Genomic DNA, 18,202 nt, shown 5'->3' with positions numbered 1-18,202 from the left:
TGCTTATGAAGATTAAAACAAAAACGCTTGTCACAAAAAAATTTTGTTCATGTACCATAACCAGAAATAAGGATCCAAAAGAATACTATTGGAAAACACCTTACTGGAAGGCATCATGTATCTTTGACCACATAATACTTTATTAGAGTTTATCTCTTCATATGAATTGTCACACAAAAAATATTTAATCTCATCTCAACATCCACAAAACCACAAAGAAAAGGCTATGTGTGAGTATTTAGGTGGAGTTAGAAGTATTTTTTATCCCCATAGCTTGGAAAGACCACGTGCATCTCTCTTTTGTTTCTGAGGCAGAAACATTGATGTGTTCATGAGAGGGAGAGGTGGTTGGTAAGGAAAAACAGCATCTGATTAAGGACCCCTCTTATCTAAAGAATCAAAATTGCTCCCATTTCTTTAAAAGGCTTTATTATTGCAATTTCTAGGCAATATTGTTAAGAGCAAAGGGTTGATCCTGTAAAATAACAGGGAAACCAATTATGAAACAATCAAGTGTATAAAATTTTATGGTGATTTTTGCATCAAAGACATTGTTTATAATTCCATCCTAATTGAGTCCCTAACTCTGCAACTTCCTTCTTCAGTATGTAAAAACAATTTGATTATTTATGACAAAGACTACTTCAAGTTACTCAAATAAGGTAAACTGGAGGTGCAATTTAAGAAAATTCTCCTGAGAATTATGCCAACATGCTGACAGTCCCTGCTGTCCCCTTCATCATACATTTTCAAGTTATTTGAGGTTGCAGAGGACATAGATGCTTGTCCTCTGAAATACTGAAACTGGCTTGGTTTAAGCTGATATAGGTCTTTGATCATCATCCAGTGGATATTAATATTCAGAAGATGAAAACGTTATTGGAAGACACAGTTGGCAAGCTAAGGGGGTGTCTCCATCCTTTTCTTTGACATTCTTCAAAGAAGAACATTGAATCAATGTAGTCATTTCTCTACTGTCAGGCAAGACTAAGAGAGAATACTCCAAGAATGGAGTATTTCACACCATAGGGATTATCACAGAAATGTTAAACTTGGAAGGGCAACTCTCTTATTTGAAAGTTGAGAAAACAAGCTTAGAGAAGTTGTGACTTGCCTAAGGAATTATAGTATAATGGTGACAGCAAGAATACCAAGATCCATGTTTCAGGATCTTCATTCTCCTCTTCCCTAAAATCCAAATATATCTTTCCACTTTAATCACCCTTCCTTGGTACCTGAAATCCCCACAGTCAACATTAGGTTAAGGCAATGGTTCCCTAATATTGATCACCAGCAAAAGATTCTTTTGTGGGAAGGATTAGCCTTTATTCTCAGATTGTATCCTTCTGTTCTTTTCATATTTAAAATGTCCTTCTTTTATGAAATAATGGAGTTGCTAGTGGAAGTAGATTTTCAACGTTCTAATTTGACAAATTAAATATTACCTACCCTATGTTAGTCTGCAAGTCTGTAATATCTCAAATTCAGGGAACACCAGGGTATGACATTAGCAGCTGCCTGGGTTACTTGGGAGAGGAAACAGATTAAGCTTCCATTAGTCATTAACACCTTCATATTTGCTTACCTGTCCTGCCTTGGCAACGCTCGGAACTCTTCAGATTTCCACTCTCAACAATGACTTCTACCTCATACTGTCTTCCTGGTATGAGCCCCAGGTCCCCCAGGACATAGCGCGTTTCCTCCTTTGCCACCGTGGTGTTGAGCAGCACCACGGAATCATTGAAGAGCAGGATACGATACTGCTCCCAGTCTCCAGCAGGGGGCGACCAGTTCACCACGAGAGACCGCATCCAGCCGTTGGTGGCCTCCAGGTTCCCAACTTTGTCTGGAACTAAAAGGTGAAATGATGTCAAAAAGGAGATACTACAAACCAAAAGTAAGGACATTAATTTACTTTTCATGGGCAACAGTAGATAGGAGACACGATATCTGTACTTCAAAACATTTATGTCCCCTTCTGATGTCTGTGGATTGCAAATGAGTGTTCTTTCTTCATTTTGGAAACATTTGACACTCAAGAAATGTATGCTAAAGTCATTTTAGTAAAATATCTTAGTAATATTTACTAATGTGATATTCTGTAACACTGTTAATAATCTAGTGACATGAATGCTGTCTTTTATTGATTGCACTCTAGTCCTAGACACAGTACTGGAATTGCTCCTAATGAGGGTGGCATCTTTTGGAAGACACACTGGATGTTGTGGTCATGAAGCATTCCTGTTTTTCTTTTCCAACTGAAAATCTTCTTGCAATATATCTCTGATCTTATTAATTTTCTTTTTTCTTAAAAACAGCAAGTTCTCCTCAGAAACTACAGAGTAAAATATCAGGTCCTTTGCTTGCATTTGTAGCTCTTCAAGTTCAGACCCCACATCCTTCCAGTCTTAACTCTATTTCCCCTCCCTCCTTCCCTACCCCTGGGAAAGCTGTACGGCCTCCAGGTGTATGCTCTGCAGACCTGTAAGTCTCCCGGGCTCTTCTGCCTCTGTGCCTTTGCTTATACTATTCCTTCCACTTCAAATGCCCTTCCTTCTTTTCCCTGTTCATTTGCCAAGAACTTCACACTTTTTTAGGTCTGACTTAAAGGCCATTTCCTCTAAGCTTTTACTGCTCTTCTGAAAGAGAATTTTATTCTCTTTCCTTTCTGACCATATAGCTCTTTCTCAAGATTTTTAGTAGCACAGAGAAGGGCTGTGGAATCAGCCTCGCTTAAATTCTAGCTCCACCACTTATGGGCTGGATGACTACGGATGAGTTACTTGATCTCTTTGAATTATCTGTACAATGGTGATAACAGGACATCTCTCATGGTTTTTTTTGTGAGAACTCAATGAAATAATGGGTGTAAAGTGTTTATTCAGTGCTGGATACATGGAAATATCAATGCAGTCAATATTAAAAGGTACTATTTTTACTTTTGTGGTCACCCGGCTAGCTCAATCAGTAGAGCATGAGAATCTTAAAATGTACTATTTTTACTTTTGTTGTGTGTATATTCTACATCTGTGTGATTAAGATGCAACCTCTCTAAAGTAAGGTCAGCAAACTTTCTCTGGAAGGGCCAGAGAGTAAATATTTCAGGCTTTGCAAGCCATATATGGTCTCTGTCTCATATTTTTCTTGTTCACTTATTTGTTTGTCTGTTTGTTTTTGTAACCCTTTAAAAATGCAAAAATAATTCTTAGCTTGGGGGCTAACCAAAAACAGACCACAGACCAGATTTGGTTTCACAGGGTGTAGCTTGGTAAATAAACCCTGTCTTAAAGGCAAGTAGCATGTCTCATCCATTTTAACAATGCTGAAAGCTCACAGTACAATAATATACACATGTAAGACACTGGATCATTATTTGGTGACATAAATTAATAAAATAATGTATGGAAAACATGGTTAAGTGCTTACTGGTCCTCACTATAAGAATGGATCAGAAATGTTTTATTTATTGGTATCAAAGCTAATGTATTTATGCTACTTAAGTGATGTGACATGAAAAAGCATAGGACAGAAATAATATGCAGATCATTTAGGAATCCAAACACACTTACTTAAGTAATTGAGATGAATGTAATTAACCCTCTGCGTTACTCTGCATATTGGGCTGTGGACCCCTAACATCCTCAGTCATATAGACCCTACTTCCTAGGTTAGAAAAGGAGTTTTCCTTCCAACTTATTTTGTCTTATTCTAAGATGGGTCAGAGAGTTATTTGGGCAACCGAGGAATATTCTGTACCCGAGACTCACATGTTCTGCCCACTGCCATCTTCCGAGCAGATAGTTCACCAGAGACACAGCTGATGGTAACTTGATAAAGTCGTCCAGGGGCTAAATCTTTAAAGTGAGTTTCAGTAACCTGAGATGCTAATATTCTGGATTCCTTGATGGTCCCTTGGTGAGACAGGGTAATGTTGTAGGAATCCACATTTCCAGGAGGTCTTTGCCACTTGACTTTTAGGGAGGTCAAACTGCCATCATTTGTCACCTTCAGGTTTGAGACTTCCATGGGAGCTAATTAGGAAAGAATGGAAAAGAGACTTTTATTCAGGATATCTTACCAATCCTGTGGCCAAATTTTCACTGTATTTTAATTTTTGCAAGGCACATTCCTTGTTCAGAAGAAAACAACCACTTGGAGAGGCAAAAATAATCCTATAAAACCAAAAGAAGGCTGTATGTGTAGTGGCAAGATCCTAATCCTGGCCATTGGGAGCCCAGGATTCTGGTTCAGATATGGCCATTAGTCAGCTGGGACACTGGACAGCTCGCTCCAGATCGCTGAGGCTAGTGCCCCTTATTTGCAGAAGAGGCTTGGTCCTTTCCAGTTCTGAAATTCTTTAAGTGCAATGCACAAAGAGGTCTGTTATCTGCCTAATTTTTTCTCATCTTTATACATTTAATAATATCAAGTACATAATAAATAGATTGTTCAATAGATCGGTGATTACAAAATTTTATGTGCTAAAAATACTTTATTTTTCATATTAAGTCATGATAAAGAGGTGTGTTACTATTTCATCAAAGGAAAATGATTATAGAGGAAATATCCTTTGGTGAATATTTTTTCGACCTCTTGCCCATGCGGCAGTTTGGGGCCTCACTAATGACATAATGTAAATTAATGAGGCTTCATAAAAAGAATGGGCATAGCTCATTGATCTTGTATAAGGTAGTTAGAAGTGTAATGTGCTTCTTGGTATACATAAATATCTCTTGAGATAAAGAATACATTTTTGTCAGGAATGTCTACACATCTTTGAGGTGTGTTATAAAAGGTGTGTAAATGTACAGGAGTCCTCAAATATCTTTCTCATCTGCCTCTTATAGTTTTAGAAACCCTCCCCACTAGAGTAATTTCTAAGGCACTAAATATTTTAGATTTCCTCTTAAAATTCGATAACTCACCAAGAGAGGGGACTTATTAACCCATTAGACCTGCTAGAAGCATTAGAATCTACTAGAATGCAAGCTCCATGAGGACAAAGACTTTGTCTTTTTTGGATGTTGTTAAATCAGCAATGCCTAGCATATAGCTTACATTCAATGAATTTTGGTTGAGTGAAGGAATCCCTGTAAGAATTATTCATTAACACTTACCACAGATTATCTTATCAGTTTAGGTTAGATTGTGAGAATAGGACCTGTGGTATTTCGGCCCAGGACATGTTTTGTTAGACAGAGCGTTTTGGAAATGACTGTCACATGGGGGTAGGTCTATGCATAGCACTGAGAAACTAATTCTGGCCTACTGTGAGTGACGTCACTAAGGCACTGCTTCTCAGAAGCAAAATGCCAGGAGATGGGACTACTAAAAAGCGAAGCTGGGACCATGTCAACAATTAATTTTGCCTATTTCAAAATGTTGGCAAGGGCTAGCCTAAACTTTAGAATAAAAGGGAATCTCTCTTTTTCTCAGTATAAAAATAGAAATGTATCAAGACTCTTCCATAACTTACGTGAATTTTAATTTGTCCTACATTACCATTATTCAAATAACTTAATAAGCCTGATTTATTAAACATTCCCTTGATTTGAGCTTTATTCTTATTCTACTAGGGAGGGGAAACTTACCTGTCCTGACTAGTTTCCACCTGTAGTTTTGTAGCCCTGCAGCCTCGGTAGCAATAGTGACATTGTAGAGGTGGCCAGGTGTCAGCCCATGAAAAGCATAGGAAGTAGTGTGTTTGTCCACAGCACTGCTGTGAACTAGGGTCCCTTTATCCATGAGCATCACATGGTACCGTTCCACATTCCCAGAGCCATGGGACCAGGAAATCAGGAGAGAATTGGCTTTTGCGGAAATACCAATATCTTTCACTGGAGATGGCACTGGTGGGATAAAATGCATGTCCAAAATATCATTCCTAATTTCGTTACAGAAGACACAGGCACATTTAATTAGAACTCACACATTTATTTATGCTTCTCTTTATATATTAACTTGTGTAATAGCAATAATGGATAACAGGACTCTGAAAATTTCACTGGAACCTTGATTAATGCTCTGTTCAAAGCCCACAGGCTAAAGCTACATCACCATTGACTTGTCTGTCTCCCCCGGTTAATAGGTATTAAGGTAGTTTTGCCAATGAAGTATAACATGGCACAGCAACAAATAGAAGGGAGACAGGCAAGAACTACAGAAGATGAAAAATGGAGAGATTAAAAACAGAGAAAATGAGGGAGAGCGAATGTTATGAAAGACATGTGCTTATTGAAGGAGGTGGTAATGTGCCGTGGCTGTCATGGTATGTGGGCACAATAGATGACTTATTTTTCACCACATCAAGGAAGCAAAGACCTGTTTCAAACATAGGGACATCTGGGAAACATCATGGCTTGATGTTATGAGAAGAATATATAAAGAAAGAAAATGTTTTAAAAATCAGTTTTATGGCACAAACTTAGAAAATGAGGCAGAAAATCCTGTTGCCTAGGATTTGAGTTTGAAGGGCCATTAGGGAGCACCTATTTCAAATCGGAGAAAACGTCAGTTCAGAGAAGTCCCGTGCATGACTTGTTCAAAATCACTGAGCAAGTTAGGAACATGATCACACATTTTATTTTTGGTCCAGTTTTTCTACTGTATCACATGACCTCCTTTTAAAAATTACTTAATTGGTCTGGGGGACATTCTCACTCCTATTCTGGAATAAAATATAACTTCAAAAGTATTACAGACTATTAAAAACTCAAGTATTTATAAACAGGTCTTACCTGTTGATCCATTGGTATAAACTGAAGAGGAACGTTTACTTCCAGAAACAGCTGTGATGGCAATATTGTATTTATTGCCAGCAGTGAGATTTAAAAAAGTATATTCATTCCATGAAGTGCTTTCTTGAATTTGGACCTCCTGTATCTTTTGGTTATTATCATCAAATAATTGCACCTCATACCAGGTGACTTTTCCAGGAGAAGGAGTCCACCAAACATGCAAGCTGGTTGAAGTAGTCTTCTCTTTGCTGACTTCAAACCTAGCAGGAGGTAAAGGATCTGCAAGACAAATACGAAGAAAAAGAACATGGCTTGAAGACTTTTGTAAATAACTTGTAAATAAGCTTATTTTGCTACAATCCAGATTCATTTTTCTTAAAAACTTGAAGAATCTGCTACCTGTGAAACAAATTGGCATTTTGCTTCACTTCTAAACCTACCATTTCACTTGCAAAAGAAAAACCCCACTCAGCTACTAGCCATATGAATTCCTTTTTCTAATAAATTTTTTTTTGTTAAGGTTGCTTTGACCTTGAAGTCTAAGCAAGGTCATATTTTCTTCAGCTTGCAAGTTTAGCACACTTTTCAAATATTGACAAACATCCAGGCTATGCCTAGATAAATAGTGAAAATCTCAATAGAAAATGTAAATATTTAAATAAAAAGAATTTGAAATTTGTACTGAACTTTTTCCAAGGTTGTGGATTGTTGGTGTCAAGTATACGTAACTTCGGGTGGTTTTTAGATATTAAACACCCACAAAAGATACAGATTTGATTAAAAGCCTAAAGTAGGTTTGCACACCAAAATGGATTCTCCCAATAGTTGAGATTCCCTACCTGCCTAAATTTTTAAAATCTCAGTTTTGGGGCACTTTGGAGCTGCCAGTGCCCCCAGAGTAGGTGGGAATGGAGAAGTCTTGCACCCAGCTGTTAACTTGATTTCAACTCCCAAAGCTATGGATCAGTTTCAGGAGCCCTGCTTTGCCTGTGTTGAATTTCCACCATTGAACTTGGAATAGGATAAAGAACATATCTTTGGGTTAGGAACTAGGTCAATAGTATTTAATGAGCAGCCATTCTTTTTACAGTGGGAAGTGGAACCTGAAAAATAAGGCTGTTGATATCCTGAATGCTGAGAGTAGCACTATAGAGAGACATCTCCATATGAGAAATTTTCAGGAATCCTACATGGTTCTTGGTCTAGAAAGTGGAATCAAGATATTGGAGACCAATTTCTAAGGGTCAGGTTAGATGTTTTAGTAGCTTGGCTACAGAAACTTCAATTCTTATCCACCTCCTGATAGACTATATTTTACTCACAAGATAACATCAAGAATTCTAAACCTTATTAGAACAATATATACTTTAAAAAGATGTTCACTTGTGATTAACACATTAATATATACAAAAAGAAAGAAGATAACCTTACTCTATATTTAAAAGGCATGTACAGACAGACAACTCATAAGACACCATAGGCTTAATACAGCCTATGAAATCTAATGTCTCTGTGTTTTATGTTTTATGTTATGATTTATATGAGCACTTCATACTGCAAAAATTAAATATGCCACATACCATTTTATAATATCAATAATTAATAATATAAATATTAGCTGACAAATAAGCTGAGGCAGCAATAACTAACTAATATAATTCACAAAGAGCCCAAAGCACAGGTGAGATTGGAATACAAGGTTGCATGGTTCACACCATAGCATAGCCCTTTAGTTCACTTCAAGAGTGTAGGTTCTAGAGTCTGATAGCCTGGACTTGAACCAGGCTTTCCTACTTTGTAGCAGTGCACTTTGAGCAGTGCCTCGGTTTCCTCATGTTGCAGTGCTGATAATAATATTATCTTTTAAGTAGAATTGTCATGAAGAATAAATTGAATATTATAAAAAGCACTTAGAACAGTATCTGGCATGTACTAAGTGCCCAATGTTAGCTATTATCATTATTATTATTCCTATAATTAGGAGAAGATATTAGGAGAACCAGTGAGATGTAACAGTAGAGACCATGGGCTTTGGAGTCAGAATGAAATTCAAATCGCAACTCCATCACTTAACAGTCATGAGACTTTCGGCAAGTTGCTTAACCTGTCTAAGCTTCCGTTTTCTCATCTGTCTGGGGAGTATAATTAATAATAGTACCTACATTCCCAGGCAGTTTTCAGAAGTAACAAGATATAGAGTAGACCATGGGATTCTAATAGCCAACGAAACTCAAGAACAACACTGTCACACTCAACTGAGATGACGCGCTTTTGCTGAAGTGGCATTTTAAGGACAAGGATGAGAGGGACAGCTGCTTCCAGTGATAGTTCAAAAGGGATCAATACTGTCATCTGCATTTACTACCAAGCCAGATAAAAATTAAAGAAAATGATGTTATGATCGCTATAATCTAAACATATATAATCTGCAAAATATGAGCTATACAAAATGAATTTTGAGGTTGCGTGCTTGGAGGGTGAAGTTCAGAAATGTAGACTTTATCTAATCTCTCTGAGCCAGAAAACAAAACAGTCAATCCTTTGTACATCCGCTAGAACAAAGGAACAATGAGACTGGGAAGTGCCTGGGCTGCGAGAACCTGCACTGGAAACAAACACTTAAAACCCCATTTATACTGTGATAAAGCCTTTTGCTGGCAGTGGTCCACTATTGCTATGCAAGCTGCAGAAATTAAATAGTTTTCAGACTTCTTTTTAATCTAAGCCCAACGAAAACTCTGCTGTAGTAAAAAGAAGTTTTCAATATTTTATTAGATACACATTAGAGACTTCTATCAGGTTGCTAATTTCATATATATATATATATATATATATATATATATATATAAAAGAGAGAGAGAATGAAATTTTTAATGCTGTTTGAAAATTTAGTCATATACCTGTAATCTTCTGATTATATGACAGATCATATGTTATTAGAAAATCCTATTTATGTAATTTATGCTGATGGTTAGAGGTATCAATGCACATATTTGTGCATTTATAGCTTTTCTGTTTTTTCCACCACTCTCATATACATAATAACCAGTGAAGTATTACAAAATATGAAAACTGTCAAAAACCATAAATAAATGCTTTGATCTTGATCAATATCACAATTTATCATTAGCTATACATTCAAGACATCTTTATACTTCTTGGTTCCAGGTAGACCTGAAATATGAAATGCCAAATACAAAGTTCTACAATATTCATCTCATGTACTTGAATGAATCTACCAGCATCAGAAAGCCCCAGAATTTCATAATAAGTAGGCTTGATGTCAACCCAATTTTTCTGTTCTCAAAGGAAAGACAAATTTGGCAAAATTCCTGAACCAAAATGAATTATGTCTTCCTTTTCATAAAAAACATGACTTAGGACACTGGGTGTAGTGGCAGATGCCTGTAGTCCCAGCTACTTGGGAGGCCGAACCAGGAGGATCACTTGAGCCCAGGAGTTCAAGGCTGTAGTGTGCTATGATCCTGCCTGTGAATAGCTACTGCACTACAGCCTGGGCAACATAGTAAGACCCCATCTCTTAAAAAAAAGTGACTTAGAAAGAAGGAGAAAATTATACTTATAATGCAAGTAATATTTGCTTAATTTTTTTTTTTTTGCCAGAGCATGGTCATTAAAACATTAGTATTTATTGATATAGGAATTTCTAGACTGTTTAAAATTTGGAATGATTGTATTTATTTTAGAAATAAATTCAACCTTTTAACAAAGGTGCAGCCAATCTATGGGTCGGTGCCAAAAGCTTTTCCTGAAGACATAATAGCACCACATTATATCTGTGTGGGATCTGATAGTTTACAATGTGCTTTCTCAGTTGGAATAGGGACTCAGAGACATTAAATGACTTGCTTGTGTTGTATAGGTATCAGGTAGTACAGCTGAGCTTCTAATATTTGACTTCAAATTGTGTGTTCTTTCTATCACACCTCAGCTGTCCTAGTGTAGGGAATGATGTCTAAATTATATATTCAGTGGAATAACAAAAAAGCAAAATAGGTGTCCATGGAAAATGATAGGCAGCTTTGTAGAATTTTTCAATTGGTGGTTTGAATATTGTAGCATAGACAAAATGAAAAACAATAGTAATGACAGCCAAATCAAATTCTGCGGCCATGAAAGTTCTCTTTTCCAAAATAATGTTTTTCTTGTTTATTCCTTTTTCCCCGATTGTATTGCCTTTACCTGGAGTCCTATCATTTTATGCTGGCTTACTTCAGGAGTTTTCTAAGTATCTTTTTTATTTTCTGTCTCCCTCCACTATTGCCAAATAACCTCTTTGTGCATCTCTCCCTTCTGCCGTCCTCAGCCTCCTTGAAGCATCAAGAACTTTCCATGAGTTTCCATTTCAGAATAAAGCCTAAGTTTCTTCCTAGGCACTCAAGGTTTTCTCAAACTGGATAGTACTACCTTTTCCCAACCTTGTCTTTCACCACTGTCTAACTTCAGTCCATGAGACCTTTTTAGAAATTACAGAGCCAATTTCTGCTTCTTACAGACATTGGGATACCATTCTAGTTAAAAGTAGAGTGGTTAGGGGACTTGATTGGAAGCTGCATTTATGTAACATTTTCATTATAGTGGAATAAAAATACACTATTCATATAAAATAATTAGAGATTTTCTCATAGAAATCGGGGGGCAAAAGCCCAAACCATCCTTTGGTGCAGGTTTTTGAAAATGAGAAGAACAACAAAATGGAAAAGAAATTGCTCACAACCTCCAGTTAATTAAATACATTTCTAGAGAGATAATGTCTTTCACTTTGTTATTGTTGCTCTTTGACTATAGTTAGCTTTCTGGCTTATGTTAAAGATGATGCGCTATACTATGCTAATACATCAGATTGCTGTGCATTAGATTTAACATCTGTATACACTAGATATAAAATTCAGCCACTAAGAAACATAAAATTTTAACAATCTCAAAAGGGAAACTAAAGCAGTTTTGACAATCATTTGCATCATTGTAAACAGCAGTGCAGGCTGCCGTGTTATTTTGCAGCTTATCATGTTAAGCGCTAGGTATATAAATAGGTAGAGGCCAGCACTCTGAGAATCTACAGTCTACTCAGGGAGTTAAGACATATGTGAAAAGGGTAAACAGAAAGATGAATTATAGGGAGGCTGACTTTTGATGTCAGAATTAAACCTGGGTTTAATTCCCAACACTGTCACCACAGGGGGAGCTTTAGGCATGTTGCTTAACCCCCTTGAGCCTCAGTTTCCTCATCTGTAAAATGGGACTACCAATACCTACTTTACAGAGTTGTAAGTGTTAAGAGATAATGTAGATAAGATGTTAAGTGCAGCCCCTAGCACATGGTGTGCACTCAGTAAATGGTAGTTGGTATGAGTATGACAGCTTCTCTTGCTTTTAGTAGTAATATAGGCCGATATCAATGCTAAATATGCAAAATTGAGAATGATGTCCAAGGGCTGAGGTCTCAGAGGTGAACTTCATGAAGGAGGTGAACTTGAACAAGTTTGGAAAGTCAAGTGGGACTTGACTTAAAAATCAGAGAGATGAAAGGGCATTGCAGAGTGAGAGAGCAGTTTAAACTAAAGTACTGAGAAGCTCACTTCTAATGAATATTAGAGAATCCAGACAACTTATGGACACTGCTGCACCCTCATTGCCCTGATACCCTTCAGCAGGCCCACCCCGATTCTTTGATATCAGCAACTGAGGCTTTTGCCAATATTATCTAAAATGCTACATAAATGCAATATAAAGAGAAGTCCCCTGGTCCCTCTTCTAATCAGATCGCTACCCAAAAGCCCTCTTATGTAGAAACTCATAAGCTATCACTTGATATATACTTCCAAACCTGGACATCTAGATATTAAGGAATTATTGTTAATGTTAGGTGTGATAATTATATTATGGTTATGTTAAAAAATCCTTATCTTTCAGAAATGCAGACTGAAATATTTATAAGTGAAATGAGATGATAGCAACTTGGACTGTATCAAAATGATGTGCAGTGGGGGAATGAGTGGGGATATAGACAAAACAAGATTATCTATAAATTAGTAATTATTGAAGGTAGGTGATGAGTACATTATACCATCCTTTTTACTTTTTTATGTATTCAAGTTTTTTCCATATAAAAGGAAGAAAAACAAAATGAAAAACAAAAATCCCTGGAAATCTATATGTATGCCTGCCATGTTCATTTTAGTTGTATAGTATATGTTTGGAGCATATATGCATCTTAATTTATATACATTAATACATCTGGAATGGGCTTGATTTCTCCTACAAGGTCAGAAAGTTATAAGTATTATCTTTTATTTCCCAGGGGGATTCCAGCAAATTGATGTCTGGGAATGGAAGGTCAAACAGTTTTTCTTTGTTCTCCTCTTATTCTGTCTGGACAAATTAGATTTTATTTCTTTCTAGCTAATGTGTAGAATGCCATGCCCACCAACAGAAGTCAGACTAATAGAAGAGTATTCCTAAGCACATGCAGGAAGATCAGTCTTAGAGAACTGGGCTGCTTCATTCCATGTAGGCAGCTCAGCTTGACCTTAAAATTCCTGAAATAAATTGACTGCAAATGGCTGATTGCTAAACACTGAAGTCACCACCAAAAATTCAACACAATTGAAAAGCAACAGTGGCTCCCCATTTCTTCATGTAAAACCACATTTAATCATTATCCCCACCCTTGGTTAGGCTAGGTATATAGAGATTTAAAATATTTTGTAATATACTTTGTCCTTTTTAAAAGTTGACTTGAAAAGTATTAACAAAATATCATGTGGTAATTTGAAAGAGCTAATCCCAATTTCAGAGTAATATCCTTTCTGCAGAGTAGTGAAAAGAATATTGGAGCTGGAGCCAGTAAACCAGGGTTCAAGTTCTGGCTTTATCATATATTAGCTGCGTGGATTTGTGAAAATTACCAGTTAGTTCTTAGGAAGATCAATCTCATCTCCAACCTGAAAGTAATAATAATAGTAAACTTACTACATACTTAGTATGTGATAAAAACTGTTCCAGAATTTTATGGATGAACTAATTAAGACCTCATGACAACCCTATGAGGTGGGCATTATTATTATTATCATCCTCACTTTATAGATTAGGAAACAGTGCTAGAGGGGTTAAGTAACTTGCCCCAAATAATGTGGCTAGTATGTGATACAGGAAATGTGCCTTCAGAACTCAACTCTTGGTCACTATGCAACCTGCTCCTTCATAATACCTTCTCCCAGAGTTGCCATGAGGATAAAAGTAAACAATATATGGTTAGTATAATATATATTTTATACTCTTACCTACTAAATACAGTAGGTGAAAATGTTTTATATGCTATAAAAGCACTAAACAAATATTAGAGTATTTTTCTCTTCCAGAAAAAAGACAATAAATATTCCTAGGCATTATAGATTGAACCAAGCCTAAAGAGGAATGGTACTAAAATCTTAAAGCCAATGAATAATGGAAAAATTATGTCAACAGCTCTTGAACATCAGTGTGCAACTGATTCACTCTGATATTTAAAATGAAGATTCCCCCAGCTCCATTCCTTCTATTTAATAAATTCTAAATTTATTAGAATTTAGAATTAGCTTGTTTTTATAACAAGCTCTATAAGAGATTTTGATGCAAGTAACATACAGATATTATTAAGAAATAAGGGTTGGCATGGTGGCTCAAGCCTGTAATTCCAGCACTTTGAGAAGCTGAGGCAGGAGGATCATTTGAGGCAAGGAGTTTGATACCAGCCTGGGCAACATAGTGAGACCCCATCTCCACAAAAAATAAGCAAAATTACCCAGGCATGGTGGTGCATGCCTGTAGTTCTAGCTACATGGGAGGCTGGCATGGGAGGGTTACTTGAAGCCAGGAGTTCAAGGCTACAGTGAGCTATGATTGCACCACTGCACTCCAACTAGGGCAACAGAGTGAGACCCTGTCTCAAGAAAAAAAAAATTAATTAAAAAAAATAAGATCCTGCTGCCAATTAAGCTGACCATGTTCCTTTCCTCATGGGGGCCCAGTGTGCAATGACTGTAAACAGAAGCCTCCTTGGTAGTGTACACAGCCTGTTGTTTGTATGGGTTGCTCTGAGTGACCTTGCGCACAACCCTTTCTGATGTATGTTCATCTGTCAGATCTTGTGCTGTCCCCAATCTAGGCTCCAGAGAGGTATGCAAGGTGCCTTTGGAAAGCTCCAGGGCACAGTGGCCAGGGTTCATATTGGCCAAGTCATCACATCCATCTGCACCAAGCTGCAGAACAAGGAGTATGTAATTGAGGCCCTACATAGGGCCAAGTTCAAGTTCCTTGGCCGCCAGAAGATCCACATCTCAAAGAAGTGGGGCTTTGCCAAGTTTAATGAGGATGAATTTGAAGACATGGTGGCTGAGAAGCGGCTTATCCCAGATAGATGTGGGGTCAAATGGATTCCAGTGATGGCCCTCTGGACGAGCAGTAAGCTCTACACTCATGAGGGCTTCCACTGTGCTGCCCCCTCCTCACTCATGCCCACCAATAAATCCTACCTCCTGTCCAAAAAAATGGCTTATGTTTAAAGTTTTATAGGTGTTATGGGCTGAATTATGTTCCCATCAAATTCATATGTTGAAGCCCTAAACCCCAGTATCTCAGAATGTGATCATATTTGGAGATAGGCCCTTTAAAGAGATGATTAAGTTAAAAAAAAGGGTCTTTAGAGTGGGCCCTAAGACAATATGACTGGTGTTCTTTTAAGAAGAGGAGATTAGTACATAGATAACACAAAGAGAAGGATGACCACGTGAGGACACAGCAAGAAGGTGGCCATCTGCAAGCCAAGGATAGAGGCCTCAGAAGAAACTAAACCTGCAGACACCTTGACCTTGGAATTCTATCCCCCAGGATTGTGAGAAAATAAATTTTTGTTGTTTATTCCACCCAATCTGTGGTATTTTGTTATGGCAGCTCTAGAAAACTAATACAATAAACAACATTTTGAAGTAGAAATAATAGCTGATATGGTGATTTGATAATTAAAGTCCCTAAAATATTTTTTTATTAAAGAAAAAGGAATTAGTCATATTAAAATAACTTAAATCATTTGAGAGGTTTTTTTGCACCTTTTTTCCCCTAGGCTGATGAATAGGTAGCTGAAATTGACTAACAAGAGGGCAAGAGGGTTAAATTCCACTAAAATATTCTTTCTACAGGTAAAGCTCTCTACCTCTACAATGCATCTCATCCCTGGGCTCTGTAGTTTACCCATAATCTAACAAGAACAGACAAAATTTTTAGAATATGTATATTCTCTCACTAAAATATTAATTTCATTCATTCACATCTACCTATCTGTATCTATTTATCTAGCTATTCATACATTCATCCATCCATAGATCCACTCATTCATCTGTCCATCCATCTATCCATCCATTTAGTCAATATTTATGGAATACCTACCATGTGCTAGATGCCATTTTAGGTACTAAAATCCTACTTCTTATTGTTGGACAAATACTGCCCCCCAAAAGTTCCAAATGAAAACTCTAAAGTAGAAGTCACAAATTCAAATGTCTTTAGAATGCATTCAGATAAAGAAATAAATGAAGGGGTATTCCAGTGAATCGGTATCTAAAAGGAGAAGCTACAACTCAACTCTAGAGAGTTCTAGGTAGACAGTTTTGCCAAATATTTCAATATTTTAAGAGAATTCATACATTTGTGTTTTTATGTGAATTTTCCATTTTTTATGCTGGTGAAATAATCTGGAATTTTTTCACAAATACTATGTGAGTCAAATAAAAGATAGCTATTATTTAGACACTTAGACATCCCCAGAGGCTACTGGTTTGTGACTATGAGGACACAGTCTTTCAAATGTGCCAAGTTATTCAACATCTGGTATGTTCACTGTCTGATTTCTGGTGAATTCACAACTAAATAATGTGGCTTTCAAAGGATATTCTTATTGCATTCCCTACTTAATGACCAAATAAATGTAACAATTGCCAAATACCTTCTCCTCTATGGTTATGAAAGCATGTTGTACAAGAGGCTGGGTAAAGTCCTCATCCAGGAAAGCTGTGACAAAGCTCTGTCACCATCTTCATTGTAACCTTCTCTCACTGCTGCACAAGACCACAAGGGTAGGGACCACTTTTTGTTTGTCATCTTTATAAGGATACCAGTCACTACCTGGCATAGTTCCCTGTGGTATGGTGCTTGCTAAAAGTTTGCTGAACTGAATTAGAATCCACAGGCTTTTCAATTCTGATTTTAAATCTGGAGTAGAAACTATTGCTAAAATGTTGCCCGCTTAATGAAATTGTTTTACCCTTAAGGCCATGTATGTGACACCAAAATAACTAGCTATTTTAGAAAATTTTTCAGGAAAAATGGTGAGACAAATCACATTTGAATGACACAGAGATCATCTAGGCTACTACTGCATCTCTAGCCAAATCTCACATCCTGCTCTCATTCTATTTTGTTCTAGACTGATAAGACAAGCAAGATGGAATAAGGAAAGCACACACATTCTCAGTGACTTTTTTTGTTTGAAGTTTTGTCTTAGACAATATTGTATTAGTAGGCATTGCTTTAATATAATAACAGTAAATTTTGGTTTATGGAGCTCATCTCTGTAGCTTAGCAATCAATATAAAGGAATACTAGTACTTTCTCTTAACTACATGAGCAATTCACATATGTCCTTAACATATAGAAAGCACTACAGACAAATAAATAACAACCAAGTAAAAAATTCCTCCCTGAAACAATTTTTAAAGTATCTTAATTAAAAATAATTTTTATTTAAATAGCCACCATACAAATAAGTGTGGAAAATTTAACATTATGCAAACACCTCCTGCAATTTTCATTCTTCACATTTATCATGAAGCTCATAAAATCTGTGGTGAAAAGTATCTGTACAAAGTACCTCCTTAAGAAAAATGATGAGAACCCTGAATACTAGCACATTGTGGATGCTGATGAGGTCTTGTTTTACTTAACATGGTCAATATAATGTAAATATTTCTTACCTTTCATAAATGCCTCTGGACTGAAACACCTACCTGCATAATTTAACCCAAAGCCTATCCTAACTAGTAACATCTACAGTGAGTCCTTTTCCATTATCATTTTTCCAAAAAGTAAATCCTCTGGATTAAATGACTTTATTCCAGCTTCTTAAGTATCTTGATCTTTTCGCCAACAAGCTTCTGAAAGCTCAACCTATTTTAACAAATGGCTCTGCCCCATTGAACACACATACCAGTTGACCAGATGCCTTTTCGAATGTAATTAACATATCTGGAAGTTCTATGTTATAAATTTCCAAGAATTATCAGTATGAGTGTTCACAGAACTGTCCTCAAATACCAAGAAGCCAACAACGTTATGACTAACAACCCAGCTGCTTAAACTTCCGTAAAATGTTTTAATTTTGTGGTTAATTTCAGTCTCTCTTTGAATCCATA

The 18,202-nt window shown here is 36.7% G+C and overlaps 1 protein-coding gene and 1 non-coding gene across 3 annotated transcripts in view; one reads left to right on the top strand and one right to left on the bottom strand.

Annotated features, from left to right (window-relative positions):
• PTPRB (protein tyrosine phosphatase receptor type B) overlaps positions 1-18,202 on the bottom strand; it is a 106,740-nt gene that overhangs the window by 57,101 nt on the left and 31,437 nt on the right. For both annotated transcript variants that reach the window (XM_045553367.1, XM_045553368.1), the window contains 4 exons: positions 6,738-7,016; positions 5,592-5,849; positions 3,768-4,031; positions 1,586-1,852 (listed from right to left, as the gene is read on the bottom strand). In XM_045553367.1, the coding sequence (XP_045409323.1) occupies positions 1,586-1,852; positions 3,768-4,031; positions 5,592-5,849; positions 6,738-7,016 (1,068 nt within the window). The remainder of the gene's footprint in view (positions 1-1,585; positions 1,853-3,767; positions 4,032-5,591; positions 5,850-6,737; positions 7,017-18,202) is intronic.
• Positions 14,721-14,855, top strand: LOC123640909. Its single transcript, XR_006736138.1, has one exon. It is a non-coding gene; the product is annotated as a small nucleolar RNA SNORA70 (small nucleolar RNA).

The sequence above is a fragment of the Lemur catta genome, chromosome 6, assembly GCF_020740605.2.
Source record: "Lemur catta isolate mLemCat1 chromosome 6, mLemCat1.pri, whole genome shotgun sequence".
Lineage (NCBI taxonomy): Eukaryota > Metazoa > Chordata > Mammalia > Primates > Lemuridae > Lemur > Lemur catta.
This window is presented reverse-complemented; position numbering and strand designations above follow the sequence as displayed.